The 18980-nt window shown below is 36.8% G+C and overlaps 1 protein-coding gene across 1 annotated transcript; it reads right to left on the reverse strand.

Moving 5' to 3' along the window:
• Window positions 1–1327: 1327 nt before the first annotated feature.
• LOC149027847 (uracil phosphoribosyltransferase-like) lies at window positions 1328–16976 on the reverse strand. The gene is made up of 12 exons (XM_089166450.1): window positions 16746–16976; window positions 16548–16640; window positions 16373–16451; window positions 16121–16179; window positions 6909–6986; window positions 6644–6725; window positions 5689–5737; window positions 5181–5242; window positions 3161–3228; window positions 2001–2056; window positions 1868–1915; window positions 1328–1766 (listed from the first exon to the last, which is right to left on the reverse strand). The coding sequence occupies exons 1-12, from the start codon at window positions 16872–16874 to the stop codon at window positions 1715–1717; spliced, it is 855 nt and encodes a 284-aa protein (XP_089022576.1). The 5' UTR covers window positions 16875–16976; the 3' UTR covers window positions 1328–1714.
• Between the last annotated feature and the right edge of the window lie 2004 nt (window positions 16977–18980).

Here is an 18980-nt window from a genome sequence, read left to right on the forward strand (position 1 = left end):
TAGTTGAATAAAGCCTGAGAAACGCTTAGAAGATGAAGAATTACTTGAGTTGGATTGAGGCAATAGCCTCTGCTTCGTGTTTCATGTTATTGATTGGCTTAATGTGTTGTTGCCTCAGCACCAAACGTGGCCAACAAGGAGGACGCGATGGCAGTGGTGGCAGTTACGACGGTGTTTAGCTAATTTTATCAGCTATTCATTACCAAATCCCAGCTGCAAGGTTGTGTTTTTGCTGTTGTTTATAGAGTAGACTTGTCAGTTCGGTTCTAGTTTTCTGCAAGGCTTGTTTATGGTTTTGGTATCTCCTTCCTTTATTTTTTTCCTGAGGATATGTGATCAGCAGCTTCTAAACTTTTAACTGTTCTTTTAACATTATTGCTTCCCCATCCCGTCCTTCACAGAGTTTTCACGTAGCAGATGAAAATGAAAAATTGAAGCTTCCAGGATCCATGGGCAACACGATCAATATTAATTATGGTCTACCTTGGATGTCTCATTGATGTGTGTTTGCCTTTGAATCGTGAGGAGCATTACTTGATCAACTCTTGTTTCCTTAACTGTCACTTTTCTAAATTGAGATTTTAAAGATAAGAACGTATGATAAGCCTGTGAGAACACTTGCACAGAAGAGACATTATTGGAGGATTTCCATCTTCCATAAGGGTTGTGGTACAATCTCCCATGGAACACTCTCCTTCCAAATATATAACCTCCACCACCACCACAAGCCTATACCAATTAAACATGATTGATTATATGAACCTTGTCTTCCAATCAATTATATTTGAAACAATACTAGATAAAAACCCTAAACGCATACATTCTTTGTCATCAGTTTTGCTAAAGTTATCTTAGGTTTACCTAAAACTCTTTTAATTCCTTTGATATGGATTAATTCACTTTTCTATACAAGAACATTTAAAGACCTCTATTGGATGTGATCGTGTCATCTTAATCGATCTTCACATAGCTTATCATCCATCAAAGCTTCTCCTAATAGCTCTAACATAATCATTCCCAACCTTATCCTCCTAATTTTTGTCATCCATCCACTTTAGCATCATAATTTCTATTATACAGAGTTTATCTCTATGATGTTTCTTAACAGCCTAACACCATAAAGTATACATGATAGCTAATCATACAAAGGTTGTTCTAAAAGATATTTTGATAAAAAAAATAGTATATCAGAGAAAGTTACTATAACAAAGAAAAACCTAATAGCCCGTTCAATTATTTTCATAAATCTTATGGAGCCCAAATTTTGTGAATGTGTTGAAGTTTCAATCCAACAGAATTCAGTGTCACAAACATGGTCAATGACCACAGAAGGGTCCATAGGCATACATAGTTTGTTTTCGTTTCCTTTTTTGTAGATGGGTGGAGGGAAGAACACTTGATTGCATTCCAATAATATGTAACAAGATACTGACTGAAATAGATTCTGGAATTCCGACATGTCACTAATCCAAACATTGACCTATCTATCCAATAGAAAATATTAGCTTCTGAAACTTTCTTAAGGGTCCAAGTGAATAATCTAACAATAGAAATCAGTTGATCTAAACCTATGAACAAAATAAATGGCACTTACTATCCAATAAGAAATAGTATACGCCAGTCCGACCTCCTCATCTACTATTATTCTTTCAAAAAGCTGCAACAGCTTCCAGGTTGAGCAAATCCCCTGAGCATACTTGCAAGACAAAAATCTTCACGTACCAAAACTACGGTCCCCAGCATCTCCCAATCCAGGGATTATAAATCTGAAAACTCACAATTTATCAGTTCAAACAAACAAGATAATATACACTTGCAGTCTGAATTGAAGTATGAGTGATTCTAATGCTTACACCAAGTTACCTACCCCTTGTCACTAACAGTAGGATCAATAATCGCTGTGTACACATGAAGCCTGGAGAAACGCAAAAGCAGGAAATTAACCTAGTTGACAGGAAGATGTGATATTTATGACATTTGCGTCAGAAAATTTTAAATACCCAGGGAATTTCTCACTAAGCTTTTGAAGAGCTGGAGGAGCAGCTACTGCAGATATCTGCAAAAAATAAGAGTTTGAAGTATCATCATATGAATCTGATGGGAATGAAGGCATCAATAATCAGTTCAGACAAAAGGAGATGAGTATAAGATACCAGAATATCACTTTAACTAAGATTTCAAACACTGGAAATGATGGTGACACAAGTGGTTGGGCATGAAAGTCAACAACATTATAGTCCATGAGAACATAAACAATGGCATAACCATGCACAATGACATACGGAGATGAATTTATATATTTTTATAAACACATAATTTACTCACTTAAGAAGAAAATATAATTTGAAATTGTAACTTTATTGGGTTGTTAAGCATGTGATGCTGTTTTTGAAATATACAAAAGTATATTCTATATAAAGGCTCTAATATACTAGAATGTACAATCACTAGATATTAGCATTTTAGCATGACAGAGCTCCAGTTACCCAGGCTCTCACAAGGAGCGCAAAACCCCAGCTAGGTGTTTCTTCTGCTTTATTAGAATGGTGTATTGCAAGTTCTCCGCTGAAGCACCAAGATGACGAAAGGGAAGCTTGCTACAGAGAACTGTTTGGAGATCTAAATTAGGAAAATTCAGACAGCGATCATCATCTGATACAACAATTAGTTTACAAAAACTAATTTCTTGGATCTGCATGATTTCCAACGTATCTGTCAACAGTGAGAGCAGCTCATTGTTCAATCTTTGGAGCTTTGCAGTTATTGTGGCATTGGGGAGCCATGCAGTTGATAACAACCAACAAGTCGGTTCTCCAATCAACAACACTTCCCAGCCTAGGGTGTGAAAACCAAAGTTTGCTTCCCTAGAAATAAAAGAAAATTACGAAGTTCAAAGGTTTCTGCAAGGTGGAAAATATCTTAAATCATGGGATCAAGAAACAGAGGCACTACATGGCTTTGGCTATTGAGGCAGTCTACAGCTTCTTTAGTTGGATTGGATTGCTACCCATGTGATTCCAGTTCTAGCACCTGGTATTGAGTTTCTCATCTTGGCATGTTTTGATGGGTCATAAAAGTGCAAGTCTTTCAGGAGGATTTATTCATAATAAGATGGCAATTGGTTTTCTTGGGGTTTGCAGAGAAAGAAGGGTAAACCTACCACTTTCATTTGCTTGTTGTCAACTCCACGATCCTTCAACAACTCAATTGCTGCAACTATTGTGCCACCTAAATTCATCCTCAAAAGCGACAGAAGGCAAGGCATCAAATCAGGGTTAGAACTATTAGATTCAAGTTCCAACAATTATAACAAAACAAAGGCAAGTTCTAAAGCAAGTAATAAACTCCTATACACAACACAACGTAATTTTCAAGTTTATTACCTATCAAGTATCAACAAGGTGGCCATAGATGCACAAAGGTGACCATGTCACTTTGGGGTGCAAAGGCACCCAGATCAGAGCCACGGGTGACTAACGAAAGGGATATGCCGGGGGGGAGGGATGGCAAGGACAATGGAGAAGACACAATCGACATTAATATAAAATGAGCAAAAAGGCCACTCACTTTGGGAGGTTTGGCGACCTCAGCATCAAGGCAGCTGCCCATTGCCTGTCACCATAACAACTATGTTTTAAATACTTTCCATTAGTAGAAACTTCTCTGTCCAATCTTCCTCCAGGATCATATTAAAAAGACAAATCAGGCCACCATATACGTTTTGCCACCGAGTCTAATACGCAGCTGAGCTGTTGGCCGAATATAAATTATACATTGATTTATTTAATATTAGATTAGAAATATGAGTCCTCCCTCATACTATAAGAGGTAAGAAGCATTGGTGATCTGATAAACTATTTGACAGTGTAGCAAACAAAACAAAAAGAAGCACCAGCCCAACTTCTATTGAGTAGTTGACTAAAACCCCTCCAAGACTTGACATGTCTCAGACTCCAGCTTGAGTTGATGCATTCTTGATGCCGATGATGCTAATACATTCGTTTGAAATGCCCTCAAGCATCCTGACGTAGATTTGGTCACTTGGATGGGCTTCAGGTGGTGAGCATCATAAGCAGCAAGAACCTTGTTAAGAAAGGGGGACTACTCATCAGAAGGCTAAAATTAAAATTGAAAATATATAGTTATTTAAATTCAACTCTTGTTGGACCAAACCCCATTCGATCAGTTCTTCTAGGTTGGACCAGAACTGATGAAACCGGTCCGATACTGCATCAGTCAGTTTTCAACCAAATCCCTCGGCCATCTGCCCATCACACACCAATCTGCTGTGCTGATTAAGATCATCTTTGGGGTTAGTAGAAATCCTAAAGGAACTTGACCTAGGGTACATTCTGAGATCTCTAGTTGCTGTTACTTAAAACATATTATTCCCACAGTTTCTTCTACTTCAGATTTTAGGTTTTCAAAAATCTGGCAAATTGATGTTCTCATGTGTGTGTGTGTGCCGGCGGGGGGGGGGGGGGGGGTTCAGAGTGCCTTTAACTCTTAAGGAAGATTAAATGCAAATTTCATCATGGTCTGTTGTGTTGATCTGGAGTATCTTGTGTTCCATTAATTTCTGGCTTGGAGTTCCAGTTTTACAATCCTTCCAATTACTCTAACCAACCGTGGATCTTCAACATCTTAGGAAGGATTCCCATTCTACCTAGTTTTGATTAATTCCTACAATCCAACCTTCACCTGAGAAGGTTAAATTTTCTGCTAATTGCCAGCTCGAGTCTCTGAGTTGGATACTTAAGATCCTAATTAATTCCATCAAGCCCTACCACATCTAGATACATGAACAGATATTCCAGTAAAGCAGAAAGATTTTCCTATCATGACATAACCCAAAACACCTTCATATTTACCTACCTCAGTCATTAACTTGGTAGTTTTGCACAATCAAGTGTTCTATGGTGGCTGCTGAGCACCACAACCAGAACATAATAAATAGCCAACAAAAGAAGTAGGAAGCTGGGAGTACAAGGTATAGAAAGTAAGAACACCTAATAAATTATTGAATTTACACCAGTTACCATTGAAATTTATGATAGATTCAAGAAACTAAACCTCCAATACAGATGATGCTCAGCCATGAAATTTTGGCATCAGATCTCACCCTAACCTTCGAAAGAGAAGTCTAAATTATGGAGAGTAAGCTGCCTTAAAAATGGTACCTGTTGCCAGCATGGGATCAACAATAAGTACACGGGATCCTTCAGGAATTTTTGCAGGTAACCTACAAAAGAGACTTTAGAAGTCAGAGGTCACTGAAGAACAGAAGCAGACGACAAAAAGCAAAAGCTGCACAAGAAATTGATTTCCAACAAGGAGAATATATATATATAAGCATTCAGAAAGCATAGGGCCTGAAGGTGGAGCCTGAAAGCTCTTTGGTGATTTAGAACACTTCATTTTACAAAAAGATGTGGATCAACCAGCTATACAAGACAGCACAATAAATCAACAGTATAGACAATCAAAGTTTGCCCAACCAAGAATTATGTGGGAATTAGTTGCATGGATTATTATTTATCAAATTACATAGAGGGATGGGTCCATGAAATACCAAATGAAGGGACTGCATAAAAGTTATGAGCACCAAAAGATACAAAGTAGATGTGTGTGCAGGGAGGGGAAGTTGGGGAAGACACACATACAGTGAAGCAATGGAGACATGCTTACTTGTTCAAATATATAGTTGGCAAAAGCGTTGTCTCATCCCTGCTTATTCCTAAATGAAAAAAGAGCATAGCATCCATTATTACAGTAACCAAGAAAATCCTTGGATTGTATTGACTACAGTTCATGGGAAATATAAGATTTTAACATCAACAAGATGGTGGGACACATCTGAGGTCCCCCAACACTAACCCCCCCCCTCCAAAAAAAAAATCCCTTCTCTATCTATCCGATCAATGGAAAAGCTAACACAATTCACATATCTCACATCAGATTAGTTTATTTGGATAGAGATCTAAATCTGGGTCTTAGGAAGTTCATGGATTGCTTTTGGACCCTTCGGATAGTTTCTCATATATACCTTTGATAGATAAGGTCCTATACGAGCATTGAGCGTAAATGATATTTCCTATACGAGCATTGAGTGTTAATGATATTTTATATCCAATAGGACTAGCCTACTAAGCAGATATGAAAGGATCAATGAGATAAAGGACTTCAAGAATCTCATTGGTAAAGTTTTGGTCCAAAATAAAAGTTCAAGGCCACTGAATTCTATTACAATGAATTGGTGGTTCTCATTTTATAAATGTAAATACTTCTTAACCACTTCCAATTCTTGTCTCAGGCTGCAATTTTCGATCAAGGATATTGGTGTGGGTTCCTCTATTATAAAACCACCAGTGGCATCCAAATCTGCCACATCACAGAAAAACATGACCTAGATGAATAAAGAATTAGATTTTGGATTGAAAGTGGGCACCTGAAGATGAGTACATGTTGCATGTATTTGCAACCCAGGTTCGAATAATTTTATTTAACATATAGAATCTGTAAGGAAAATCTAACAATATCCTCCATAAATATGAAACGGATCATGTCATACCTAGGGCTTAAAAAATTTCAAAGGGAAAAATTCTACTTCTGTTCTATTTAGATTTCACTGACTTTGCCTTACCCAGATGATAAGTTTGGGTTGATGGCAAGATTGATGGCACATGCTCCACAAGGGCAAGCCCAGCTCTCAAGATAGGGACAACCTGCAAGACTAAAAGAATCCGGAATCAGATGATGGCTCGACGGATGTCCTCCAATTTGCCAAAAGAACTCGCCAGACAATGATGTGCGTGCAAAATAAATTAAAAAACAGAAAAATGAAGAGAAGCATTGCTTGTCACACAAACAACAAAAGAACTAGTGATTTATAATATTTAAACACTAACCAGCACAGGCTTCCTTGCATCAATAAATTCAACTGAAGCAATACCCATCGGTGATCGGATTTCCCCAGTGACAGTAGGCTGTGAGGAATCATACACAAATGTAAGCTACCTCTGGGTGAATAAACTGGCAAACAAAATGAAATGAGAAAAACAAACACACACTGGAATGATGCATCAGTTTATGCTTGAATCTGTTTCTGCCATTAGTTGAACAGGTGACAGACCCATAATTGTTTTGCGAGAATGAGACCAGAAAATCTTGTGGGGCCCAGACAAGATCATGTGAAGTTCTTTTTCACAAAGGAAATTTGTTTATGGGAAGAGATAACATGTTAGAAGTTCGAATGTAGAAGTGAAGAAGCAAGACACAACAAAATTTACGAAAGTTATAAGCAAAATGTCAAGATTCAGACATCATCCAGAGATGATCCATCATTGTGTTTGAATGGACCAAGAAGCAGGCATTGACAGGAATTCTACTCCATCCTAGCAGATCCAAAGGAACATACCATCTTTTTCCAATTGAGAAACCAAAAATTCACAACAGTAGATGATAATTAATTATTTAACTTCTGGCCACAGCAGTTCTATACAACTACTGACATAATGCAGTTTGCAGCTCAGGCACAGGAAGGAAATGGCATGGGCAAGTCATGGACTTGAATCTAACTGATGCACTGAACAGAAACAAAGATCCATTTTGAAATGTGTAAGTTACATGGAAAGACAGATAATCAGTGTCCTGATTCGCCAACTCCAACTTTCTCTCGTTTCAAATCAACATTCATAAGATTAAAGAAAAAATATTTTTACTGTGGAAATATCCATTTTTTAGGTTCGAGTCTGACAATTCTACTTTCAAGAAACAAGCTGATAAAAGTATGATGGAGACTCATCCAAATAAATAAATAAAATTGCAGTGGAGAATCAATGTTGTTCTGAGTATGTTGGTTAGGAACCAGATCTATGATAAAAGGTTAATTCACACTTACTAACCAAATTTATTTATTTTTTTGTGCTAAAAACAACCAATTTCATCATGAAACAAATTTAGTGAATAGAGATTTGCATAGTTATATCTGGTATACAATTAATAGAATTCGCCACATCAGAATCCCCTGAACATATGTTAGTAAATAAAACATTGACGAGTACAACAAATGATGGCAATTCTAACCTACCCAACCAAGCAGGCTGATTGATGCCAATGCATTTACTTGAAAGTTGGTTAATTACTGCAATGGCATTTCATCTTATTCATGCATTGGTGAGGGAATCAATTTGTTGCAATTTGTTGTGAAATCTGAAATCTGAAATCAATTTGTCATGAAATCTGATCTCCCCAACCAAGCAGGCTAATGGCAGTTCTGATCTCTGATTTCTCAACCAACATGAAAAGATGAATGAGATTTCATCACATTATGCTTCAAAATGTTTTCCCCATGCTTTACTTGAAAGTTGGTTAATTTTCCTTTTGACCAGTATTTGAACTTACCACAGCTCAAGGTAGACGTAGACTAACCAAGATAACTAAGCCAGATGTTAAAAAGAGAGCTTCGCCTTCCAAAAGTTTCCACTTGAAATTCGTCATTGATTTTATGGTTGAATAAGTAAATCTACTGTATCAGTTGCCGCAGAAATTCTTTTCGGTTTGAACATTGTTTCTCAAAGAGATTGTGAATTAGGCTGGAGTTTGAGATAGAGAAGTAGAAAGGAAAAGAGGAAATTGCACACAATACACTTGTGGAGCTTCACTGTCAATTGTGAAGACTCTCTAAGCTTTCTTCCTTTATTTATAACAACAAAATTCATCAGTTTAGAAGTAAACTAGAATCAGAAAACAGAAGATAAGAAAGTAAAGCAAGATTGGAGTCCAAAACACACTCTAACTCCAGCTCCAGACCTGACAGCCATTATTTATGCCCTTTTACCCCTACAGCCATGGTTTATACCCATTTTACCCCTTGTAATTTGACTGTGGCTGCTTGTGGAATGCTTGTGGGGTGCTGGAATGAAGAAGAAGAAGCTGAACTAGAACAAACTTTACTTAACCAAAGCCCCCTCAACTAGGAAACCCTGATCCTAAACTCAACAGTTTTATTAATCATCAAAACTGAAGATTACAATGAGCAATGAGGCTTATTTATAGCCTTTACAAAGAAAGAAGAACTTGACTCAAATTCAACTAAGACTTAGAGGCCAACTTAATACTAACTAAAATAAAAGACTTCTTGAAATAAAAGACTAATCTATAAAAGTCCTCTTCAGGAAAAGACTCCCTACCTAATTAACCCACAACCACTTAATAAAGATAAGTTCTAATCAAAGGCAAACTCCTAAAAGATAAGAACCCTTCTTGTAAAAGAGTCCTATCTTATCCACAACTTAACTAGTGGAAACCCACTCAAACACAACTCAAATAAGAATTAAAATGCATGGTAGGAGATCTTGTGAGATAGCGAGACGAGATGGGAGGCGAGAGTTGAGAGATGGGAGATCTCGACTCAAGATCTCGCTGACGGTGGTTTTTTCACTTGTTTAGGGGCTTTTAAAAGCCCCTATCTCGCTCGAGAGAGACATATCTCGCCTCTCTCTCACCCCTATCTGGCTGGAAGTGGAATTTTGGCCGAAAAACTCGATTTTTAGCCGGGATTTGTTGGGGATTTCACTTCAAAACATCATCAACATCTACAACAGCTGATTCAAGCATATTTCAAGTGATTCAAGCCTATTTCAAGTGATCTTCAAGAAATGTAAGATTTTCCCCCAAATTTGAATTTTTTAAAATAGAAGGTTCTATAAAGGGTGTATGAGTGTGGTATAAATATATGTTGATGATCAAGCTTTGATCTACACTTTCATGGGAAAAAAAATTAATTTCTGTTATTAATTTTTTTTTGAATTTTCGTATTTAAAAAATATATTATCTAAAAATTAAAAATTATAAAAAAATACTTATGATATGAATGTGATTATCACTTATGTTAAACTACATTTAGAGGGCTACAATCCCATGTATTCATATTTTGATTATCATGCTTGCTGTATTTTTTTTATTTAAATAATTAAATAAAAAATTATGAAAAATAAAATTTTATTAAAAAATTATCTTCTTCTTTTCTTTTTTCTTTTTTTTTCTTTTTTTTTAATGATGCTTATATTATGTAGTTTCTTTTAAAAATAAAAACATGTCTTATTAAGCATTTTATATATGTTATCTTAGAACAAAGTGTGTGTTTTGTTGTTTTATAAATTGTTTTTACATAAAATAATTTAAAAAAATAATATATTATTAAAAATTTATCTGTTTTTTTTTTTAAATGATGCTCATATTATGTAGTTTATTTTAAAAATACAAACATGTTTGTTTGAGCATTGTATATATGTTATCTTAGAACAAAGTGTGTTTTTGTTGTTTTATAAATTGTTTTTACATGTTTTTATGTATCTAAAAATTATTCTAATGATTATTTGGGAACATCATGTATGTATTTCAGAGTTTCAGTTCTGTACATTTATATCTTAAATGACAACTAGTGGGGTGGCGGCACTAGTAGTGGGACTCATGACATTGCTTGGCAACATTGGGATCCATTGACTGCTGACAAAAAAAAATCCCGATGCAAGTATTGCTTCAAGATTTTGAATTCTGGTGGTTCAACCAGATTAAAGCAACATTTGGCTGGTGGTTACAAAGATGTTTCCAAGTGTCCCAAGGTTCCTTATGAAGTGCAAAAAACAATTTCAGCAACTTTAAAGGGAGGGAAAACAAAAAAAAGGACGAGATGGCACAAAAGCAAAGGGAATTTGAGGATACAGTGCTGTCTAGACCTTTTCTTGATGTTGATGAGGAGTCAAGCGACGATGAAGAGAGGAGGAGGGTTATGGGTGTTGAGTCACGGGCCGAGTGGAGACAGATAAAGGCTGCAATGGAAGCTAGCAGACATTCCTTACATGTTGAGAATGTGAGGCAATATGAATAGACAAGAGGAGTAGGTGGTTTGGGGTCAGGGGCATCCATGCCACCTAGACATAGTTTTCATGGAAGTAAGAGGACGAAAGGAGGAGGAAGACTACACATTATGATGCCACATTTGACCAAGACCCCTCCCTCTTCAAGCATCAAGACATCTATCAAAGAAGCATTCCATATATGTTTGTTGGAGGTAAAGAAGGCAGTAGGGAGGAGGAAGCTTAGGTTGGCAATCAACAAATTCTTGCTCTACAACAACATTGCAGCCAATGTAACCAAAACACCATACTATCAGGGGATGATCAATGTAGTTGCTAGGGCAGGTGTAGGGGTTAAAGGCCCAACAGCTTGGGAAGTAATGAATAAGCATTTACCAAAGGTAAAGCAGGAGGTGGATGAATACATTGGTTCATTAAAGGAAAAATGGAGTACGTATGGTGTTACTGTGATGGCTGATGGATGGACTGGTCCTACTAGACAGTCCATCATTAATTTCATGGCAAGCTGCAATGGAAAGACATCCTTCCATAAGTCAGTGCATGCCTCAGATTAAATCAAAGATGTTGACTACCTTTACAAGCTTCTTAGGGAGGTGGTCCTCGAGGTAGGGCCAAAGAATGTTATCCAAATTGTCACAGATAACGGTGCTAACTTCAAAAAGCTGGTGAAATGTTGATGAAGAAGAAGAGCAGCAGGATCCACCTCTTTTGGACACCATGTGTAGCACATTCGATTGATCTTATGTTTAAGGACTTGGGGAAAATAAAGTCAATCAATACTGTGGTTGAGAGGGCTAGAAGGGTAAGTAATTTTATTTATAACCATGGTTATGTGCTGAAGATGATGAGGAACCACTGTAAGGGTGATCTAGTCAGACTTGGATTGACTAGATTCGCCACCAACTATGTAGCTCTGAAAAGCTTCCAGAAGAAAGTGGTGGGTCTACGGCACATGTTTGCTAGTGATAAGTGGTTTGGTTGGCATGGATTTAGCCATCCTGATGCAGTACTAGCCCAACAAACCATTGCTGATGATTCCTTTTGGAGGCAGTTGAATAGGACACTAGGCATTATAGAGCCTATTGTGTTTGTTTTAAGGATGATGGATTCAGAGAAGAAGCCCACAATGCCCCACATATATGCTACCCTCGAGCAAATGAAAGAGTTGGTTAGAGCTGCTGCCCCTAGCTCCTTCAAATCCTACGAAAGGATCATCGATAATAGATGGGAGGCGCACTTGATGCATCCTTTGCACTTGGCTGGTAAGTCACTTTTAAGTCTTTAAGTTTTTGTTGTATACTTTAATTTACATTCTTAATTTGTTATAAGTTATAACTTATAATTTTAAACAAGTAAACAATTAAATCACTAACCAAATTTTTTATTTCCATAATGCAAGCTTACTACCTCAACCCAAAGTACCATTACAAGAATGATATGGGGCTTAATGTAAGGTTGATGAATGCGGTGCAAGACGTGGTGGAGAAACTTGTGTCAAATCCCGTCATGCAAGGGACAATTAATGGAGAGGTGAGAACTTATTCAATTGTTTCTTCAATTTCTTGCATTAGTGCATTAAGCATATACATAATACAATAATTGAAGAATTGGTGTACAGATCAGGGAGTTCAGGGATGCCTCTGGGAGTTTTGAAAAGCCTTTTGCAGTTGCAACTAGGCAAAAAAAATGATCTTGGTAAATAGTCCATTACTATAAGTCATTAAGTCTATAATTCTATAAATGATAACTGATAAGTTATATAAATATTAAGATTTACTTGCCTAATGCATTATAATTTTTGGTTATGCGGCGCTGTGGTGGGTGCTATATGGAACTAGTGCGCCAAATCTCAGGGACATAGCAATTAAAGTACTATCACAGACTTGCTCATCCTCTGGTTGCGAGAGTAACTGGAGCACCTTCTCGCTCATCCATAGTAAGGTACGGAACAGATTGGGGAGTAAGAGGCTCGAGGACTTAGTGTATGTGCATTACAACATGAGATTGAGAGTAAGGCACATACAAAAGGATATAGATGACGACAATCGTGAACCGATTGAGTTGACTGATATATTCCACGAGCCCCCCGCAGAAGATAAGGAAGATGATGTCATATATCAGTGGGTTAGGGATCGAGGTGGCCCAGTGCTGGATGGTCCAAGAGAGCAGCCGGATCCTACCATTGCTGCTATGGGCCCAGATGCTGTGGCTAAGCACATGCCTTCTGATGAGGGTCAGGCTGCTGTAGCAGCATCAGAAGGACCAACTGTACCATTTGTGGAGCCACCTGGTCGACTTGAAACAACTGAGGTGACAACTAGTAGTGGAGGTTCAGATGATGCCGATGATACCAGAGGGCCAAGTGGCAGTGAGCCATCGAGTCATGGAGTTAATTCTAATTTTTGATAATTTTTATCAATCGTTGAATTAAATGAAATCAAATGAAATGGAAATAAGAGAATTTGAGCAAACGCTTTTTGTAGCGCACATCGGAAAGAGATAAGATCCAAATTCTTATTCCAATTAAAAAGCGTAATCGTAATATTATTACAATTGTATTGTAATTGACTGAACAATACAAATAGAAATAGAATATTTATTGGAAATTGGAAGAGGTATGTCATAAATGGGCCAAAGGGGAATCTTAGGAAAAAGATCTTTTAGATCTCTTTCCTTTTTTACAATTCCCTAATCGTGGTGTTGCTGGTGGAAGTCAGCGTCAACAAAGGGAGTCACCTCCACCAGGTCCGAATCATCCGACACATGCGAGCCACAGTTCCCCTATCTCTCGGACTTATACTAAGAGTAGGAAGAGCAAATCAAACCAGGGGAAAACGAATGATGATGCGAGCATGCATGATCTTGAATTGAACATGGGAAGCATGAGCCTAGATAATGGTCACAGTGATTCACAATAGCAAAGTTTGGACACTTGCCTGTCATCGGGGTACCAATACGGGAATCAAAGGACCGGGTCAGATTATAATGGGTATTCTTCTTATGGAGGTCATGCTAATCCTTAAGACCCGCACCCTGGAGAGTACACATATGGGAGTGAAGGTGGGTTGTTAACTAAGTGGTTTAGAAACCCCAACCCACATACTCAACAGCAATATGAACAACAACAACAACAATGGGTCTCTCACCCACCCACGATCGACGGTTATCCTATAGTGCTATTCCTCCAGTATTCTGACATGGAGACATATCAGTTCCATATAAACCGATATGTGACATACTACAGTGATGGGTTGACTTGGGAGTCATATGTGGCCACCGTTCAGAATCAATTGATGCAGAATGTTGAGTGATACTCTTATAGTCTTGTAAGTTGTAAGTTGTAATCTACTAATCTTGTTACTCTTGTGATCTTGTCAGTCTTGTGACTTGTGAGTTGTGAATTGTGATTGTGAACTTATGGATTATGATTTATGACTTACTAAAAGTCTAAAACTTCTTATGGTTGTAAAATTTTTAAGACATTTATGATTTAAGTTATTTAACTATTTAAGTTCTTTGATAGTTTGAATGTTTGATCACTTGAATACTTGATGTGTAATGTTAAATTGTTAATGTATTTGATACTTGATAGTTGATAACTTGAATTACTTGATATCTTTACATTACATGTTGTTTAACCTTGCATTTCACAGAATTTCGGTTTACACATAGGGTCGACTTAGAAGACATAGTTAGGGTTATTTTCTCACAAATATAAGGCCACCCATGTGTTCAACAGGCCTTAAATAGGCAAAATACCAAATTTCAACCCAACCTGGACCCTAAAACCCACCTAGATGGGCCACCGAGATTATGCCCATTTTTTTGTAGATCTCAACCGAGATCTCGCCATCTTGGTCGAGTCTCGCTTTTTCATAGTGGCGAGATCTCGCTCAAGAGCAAGATCTCCCACCATGTTAAAATGTATCGGGACCCTTCCATATCTCACAAAATACTTGCCCAAATAAAAAAATAAAATAAAGGTAGATCTATAAACCTTGGATCGAGGTGGTTCCAACCAGACCCATTTGAGCCCTAAAAGGACTGGGAAAGGACCAAAATACCCCTGGAATGGTTTTGGCCAGCATGTTTGGGTGGTTCTTGGGGTCCACTTTGGGGTTTGGCCAAGGAGGGTCTCTGTGTTCACATCAACTGGGGATTCCCAGAATACCCTAGCCCACACACTCAATCTCTGCTATGACTCTCTCTTTGCAAATTAATCAATAACTAATTTGGTCACAAGCATGGGCTATGTATCCATAGCCTTTATTAGACAACTCCTACTAGTATTCAACTTTGAAGTAGATATAAAGAAGTACTTCTATGTTAAATAGGACCTCTTACTCCAATCGATCTCTTATCTCAACCTAGACGGACTCAAATAACAAAATAAAAGTAGGACCAAACTCCCAAAACAATTCTGAATTCAACTGGACCTAATTGTGATTGAGTAGGACTTCTCAAATTGCCAAATTGGCCTTCATGCCAGACTGACATTCCGTATGCTGCTTGGCAGGGCCACTGGTGCTTGGCAGCAACCCTAGGCCTTCTATGGTCTTCCTGGGGTGGCTGTGGGGTCCTACATCACGTTCTCAAGAACAAAGCTAACAACTCATTATCTGGTGATTTTTCCTTCTCTTTTTAGCCACAATCACAAAGTACAGCTCTACAGGTCATCAAGACAAGTGATAATTCTAGTCTTAAAGAAATCTTGGCATTTTTCCCCCATTCTCTAAATGGTGGGCCAGTTCTAAAAAGCAAATCTACTAGAACATGCAACCATTGTGGTATACAGTCCCTGAAGTCACAATACAACAATATTATGTGCATTAAAAAAATTCAACACTTGCTGCATACATGTGCAGGAAAATCAGTCCTCCACAACAACATATGAGAATTATAACATTCAATACTTGTAATATACAGATCAGTCCTTCACTGACTTAAATGGTAAAGGCTGGTCAAATCTGCTTTTTTGTTTTCCTTGCTTCAATTCTTAGGATCTTTAAGGCCGCAGGGGGCCTTTTGGGGGGGGGGGGAGGTGTTGCATCATTGTTGAAAATAAACCACACAAAAATCAAATTAGTCGTACTCTGGTTATCACAAGTCGTTAACATTGGAATGCAAGCCATTATGCCCCTACCTTCTTCAAGACCTGAGATTCATAGCTGCTAAAACAGTCAATGGGACACAAGTATTAACAAATGCAATGATCATTACTTGACCGCAAACCAACTAACCAGCCAATCTCTAGATGCCTCATATATAAGAAGCCTTCCCAGCTCAGCCATAGCATTCCCTACAGAAAGGGAGAGAGTCATAATTAGAATCGATAGCAAAAGAATGATCAAACATGAGTATCTCAGAACAATTATTTGCAGATATTCTCACCATTAAAGTATCAGCCTCTTACGAGTAAAACTTGCATGCAGTAAAAAAAAAAAACTAACAGGTAAACGCTAATACGTACAATGACCCGAATTTCTACTTACTAAATATGGCACAAGGAGTTCTTTCATCTCTGAGAACAGAAACCCAGTGCTTGATCAATGGATGAGGCGGAACAAAGACCTGCATATCCGATTGTTAATATACCATCAAAATTCACAAACCAACAGTCTTCAATTCGCCAATAGACAGCTAAAAGAGAAATGCGGAGTATCTAACCAGCATTCTATCGTCTGCAACAGGGCGGGTTTCCGTCGTCATTTCAGATTTCACAACAAATTGATTACCTCGCATTCTAGTCGAATGACAAATCTGCTCTAGCAGAGGCGTGCGGAGAGTAATTAGTAACTAGTACTAGGTCGGTGAGTCTTGAATCGATTTCCCTACTTACCGACTGAAAAAAAATATCTTATTTACCTTTCGATAAGATTTAGAGGGAGAATGGATGAGTTCGACAATATTCTGGCTGGAGAAGTTCATCACCGCCACCGATAAAAGCCGCGAATCGCGAGGGAATTTGAAAATGGTGTCAACACGGCAAGCCATGTTTCGAAATTCGAGATTGCACGGTTCTCCAGAGGGACAATCCCAATAACAATTCTATCACTGACTCTGGCTCTAGCTCTGGCTCTTGCCCAAAAGGCTGCATTTGTTTGCAAGGTAGGGTAGTAAAAAAGTGGCGTGAGGAGAAAAAAACAGATATATGTGGGCCAAGTGGGGTGAGGGAGAATAAAAGAAAATGAAATCAAAATGTAGAAAAGTATTAATTATGAGGTAATCTTTTTTTTTCTCACAAATTTCACTTATTTTGTGAGATTTTGAAAAAACTTAGGGTGAAAAAGCTAGGTTGCCATCTCACAAGTTTTTTTAATTTAAGAAATATTTGTTTATAATTTTTCCAACCCGAGCAACCAAAGTATGAAATTTTTGTTTTTTCAAAAAAAAATTCTACTTCTTTTCTCACGAAGCACATTATCAAGAAGGGCGAAGGGGACAAAGATTTATTATATTGAAATTTAATTATTGTACGTTCGTGAGTTTTTTTTTTTTGTTTTTTTTAGCACACAGGGGAAGAGGGGCAAGAGCCAGAAAAAAGAAAAAAAAAAACAGGAAAGAACCAGAAAACCACTCAAGTGGGTTTGAAAAATTAAGACTTAGAATCAGAGGGAACCATGAAGAGAAGTAATGGGGAATTGGGACGGGAAGGGGAGTACCCCAAGGAAAAAAGGGCATGGTTAAGTGTAATTTGTCCTTAAATTGGGGGGGGGGGGGGGGCATCGTGGTCCATTTCCATTCATTTTTTGACTTTTTGGATTTTTTGGATGTTCCTGTGCTCTTAGCTTTTGAAAATCCACCATGAACTTGTATTTTTTTTCTTAAACATATTAAAACAACGGGTAATTTAATCATTTTAAAATATTTGTGGAGAAAATAGGTAAATTTGATTTTTTTTATTTTTTTAATGGATGGGAAGTATAACTTTTGAGAGATGAGAAAAAGTAATTAGGATATCATTTTTTGAAATTTTCAGCGCCATCCCTAAAATTACCTATAATTTTATAGTAAATAGAGAGTATGTATAGAGAAAGACATAAATCATATTTGGAAAATTTTAGTGCCATCCCTTTAATTGCCCATCATTTTAGTACTATCATTTGAGTTACCAAAATTATACCTCTTATTATTAACACCATTTTTTTTTTTTTTCATTTAGTTTTTATCCATCCACCATCGATAGTGTACTGGTATCATTTGTCTTATTTTCTTTAATATTATCCATCAATCATGTCTCACAAATTTTGTGAGGACTCACGATTGAAAAATGAAGAAGTCACAAATCATAAGGACATTTTAAAATTGGGCCGAAGGGGTCATGTCCCCCTTTTTTAAAATTTTGATTAATTTATTTTTTCTATATTTTTTTCTCTCCACATGTGAAATATTTTTATTTGCCCCTTCAATATTGAGAACAATTTTAAAATTTAAAATAATAGGTATAAATGTTATTCTTAATTAAAATTTATAATTATTCAATTCCTATTTATTCTTCTATCTCTTCTCTCTCATATTTTATTTATATTTATTATATTTTATTTCTATAAATGTGAGTTAGTAAAAATTTTGAAAAAAATTCTTATTAGGTATTCAAAATGTCATCAAATCTTATCCATGGTTAAGTAATCTTTATCTTTCTCAATTTATTTATCTTTTTTTTTTTTCAATTGTTTTGTTACTCTTTTTATTTGATTTTATAATTTTTGTTTCTTTATTTCACCGGCAATTTTTGTTATTTGATTGTATATTGTGAATAAAATGTATATAGTTAATAAGATAATTAAGTACCATTTGTTTGCATCTCCTACTAAAAAAAAAAAAGGTTTGCATTTCGTACCAAATAAAATTTTGGTTTGCATATAACTTTTTAGGGTTGAAGTTAGGTGTCATTTTTTTTTTTATTGTTGCTTTAATTTACTTTGCTTATATTTTGTTGAAAATAATATAATTATCAATAATTTACCTATTTTTTTCAAATATGTGTTGCGCCACAAAATATATGTAGGCCATACCTTAATATAATCAAATAATCCAGAGGTAAAACCCCCAATGGGTCTTTTAAGGGTCCATCTCAATATGTATGGGGAAAAAAATATT

Source organism: Hakea prostrata, chromosome 1 (assembly GCF_041222555.1).
Source record: "Hakea prostrata isolate BN-2017 chromosome 1, UWA_Hpros_2, whole genome shotgun sequence".
NCBI classification, from domain to species: Eukaryota; Viridiplantae; Streptophyta; class Magnoliopsida; order Proteales; family Proteaceae; genus Hakea; species Hakea prostrata.